Source organism: Peromyscus californicus, unplaced genomic scaffold, assembly GCF_007827085.1.
Source record: "Peromyscus californicus insignis strain IS unplaced genomic scaffold, ASM782708v3 Scaffold_3__1_contigs__length_106647218, whole genome shotgun sequence".
In the NCBI taxonomy this organism is placed as follows: domain Eukaryota; kingdom Metazoa; phylum Chordata; class Mammalia; order Rodentia; family Cricetidae; genus Peromyscus; species Peromyscus californicus.
In genome coordinates, this window is record NW_026294551.1 from 64,733,152 (window position 1) to 64,735,365 (window position 2,214).

The window sequence follows — 2,214 nt, forward strand, 5'->3', positions numbered from 1 at the left end:
GCTGGTCAGACCAGCATGTCAACGTACTGGTATGTAAGTGGATCATTGAGTTACCAGAGTGCAAGATTCAAACAGAACCTGGTACTAGAAAATTTGTTCCATTTTCTATGATTACATTTGACTAAGAATATCAGAAAAAGTGAGTGTGGAGAAAGAACTACTTAGTGATTGAAGTAAACAAAGAAAGTATCTCTGAAATGCAAAGGCTGTTGCAGAACAAAAAAAAAATTCACACATTGCTTCTCTAATTGACCCAACATGTCATTCTCCTATACACAAGGCAGATGACAAGAAATTACAATCATCCTCTCAGTTTAAATGTATTAGAATTCCTCAACAGGCATTTTTTGCCAAAGAATCCAACTATTTTTTTAAGTGTGTGTGTGTGTGTGTGTGTGTGTGTGTGTGTGTGTGTGTTATGCCTATGGCTATGTGTACATGCTTATAGATGACTCAAGAGGCCAGAGAGGACATTAGATCCCCTGAATCTGGAGTTCTAAGCAGTTGTGAGCTAGCAGCTAGATGTTGAACTGAGGTCCTCTGGAAGAGCAGCAAGCACTCTTAACCTCTGGACCATCTCTTCTGCTCTGCAGTCAATCCTTTTTGACACCTCTCTGGTCTGCCCATGCTTGCACCATCTCGCATCAGTGTTAATGTCACATACAACATATTTAAGTAGCCCTGTCCTCAGTCTTAAGACCTCACCTTTCATCCCAAAATATATTTTCACAAGAGTGAGTTTTATTCTAATAAAAAGTCTGGTCAACTTTGTTTTTCTTTGATTTGATGATATTCAAAGGATGCAATTCTCGTATTACATCCTTTCTAATGTTTTCTCTGCACTGCCCAGCTCAGCGTTGAGTCCAGAACATGAACAGAGGGAATGGGACCTCGGCAGACTTCTTTCTCCTGGGGCTTTTCCCAGAGCTGCGCTATCTGGGCATCCTCATCACTTCCATTCTCCTGATCTATTTCATTGCATTCACTGGGAATGCCGTCCTGGTCCTCTTGATCTGGGCGGACTCCCGTCTCCACACCCCAATGTACATACTGCTCAGCCACCTCTCTCTTATTGACTTGGCCTTGATTTCCACTACTGTCCCGAAGATGGTCGTCAACTTTTTCTCCAGGAAGAAAAGTATCTCCAAAGTTGCCTGTGGGACCCAGATTTTCTTTTTCTTTGCCCTTGGGGGTAGTGAGTGTCTCCTTTTGACCCTCATGGCTTATGACCGCTATGTGGCTGTCTGTAATCCCTTGAGATATTCAATTATCATGAACTCTAGAGTCTGTCTGTGGATGGCCCTAGTGTCCTGGGGTGGAGGCGCCCTGAATTCGCTCATCAACACCATCTACACCATGCACTTTCCGTTCTGTGGCTCCAGGGAAATTCATCACTTCTTCTGTGAGATGCCTGCCGTCCTGAAGCTCTCTTGTGAGGACACTTCCTTGTACGAAACAGTGGTGTCAGTCGTCTGCATCGTGTTTGTTCTTTTGCCCTTGGGACTCATCATGTCCTCCTACCTGCTCATCTTCCTCACTGTTCTCCGAATGAATTCTCCAGAGGGCAGGAGGAAAGCACTGGCCACATGCTCCTCTCACCTGGCGGTAGTGAGTCTCTACTATGGGCCAGCCATGATCATCTACATGACCCCCCACTCTTTCCACACTTCAGAACAAGACGAAATACTCTCCATGATTAATACCATCTTCACCCCCATGCTCAACCCTCTCATCTACAGCCTGAGGAACAAGGAGGTGCTTGCTGCTCTGAGAAAAGTAGTGAGTCGGCGGTTTATTTTAAAGTAGAAGCCAGGGATGGTGGTGCACCCATTAATCCCAGCACTTTGGAGCAAAAGGCAGGTGGGTCTCTGCAAGTTCCAGGGCACTCTGGTCATAGTGAGTCCCAAGTCAACCAGGGCTACATAATATAATTCCTAACTGCATTCGAAATACTTATCCTTATGCCCACAGATATGTGTAGCTCTCGTCCCCCATCAAAGAAGTTTCTCTGTGGTAAATGGAGACCATTACAGAAAGCCACAGCTGGTCAAAAGGCAGAGAACAACCGGTGGTGGGGTGCCTCGCCCCACCATCATCTACAACACAGGTCCCACACCTAAGGGTTAGGGAATGTTGCTCTGGGTTTTTAAGAATGATCTCACTTCATTCATATTCTCTACAACACCATTGATGGTCAATTCGTTAATAAATGTT

The 2,214-nt window shown here is 45.0% G+C and overlaps 1 protein-coding gene across 1 annotated transcript; it reads left to right on the forward strand.

Moving 5' to 3' along the window:
• Positions 1–867: 867 nt before the first annotated feature.
• On the forward strand, positions 868–1,806 carry LOC128121222 (olfactory receptor 2T2-like). The gene has a single exon (XM_052755638.1). It carries the CDS (start codon positions 871–873, stop codon positions 1,804–1,806), a length of 936 nt encoding a protein of 311 aa, XP_052611598.1. The 5' UTR covers positions 868–870.
• The last annotated feature ends 408 nt before the right edge of the window (positions 1,807–2,214 follow it).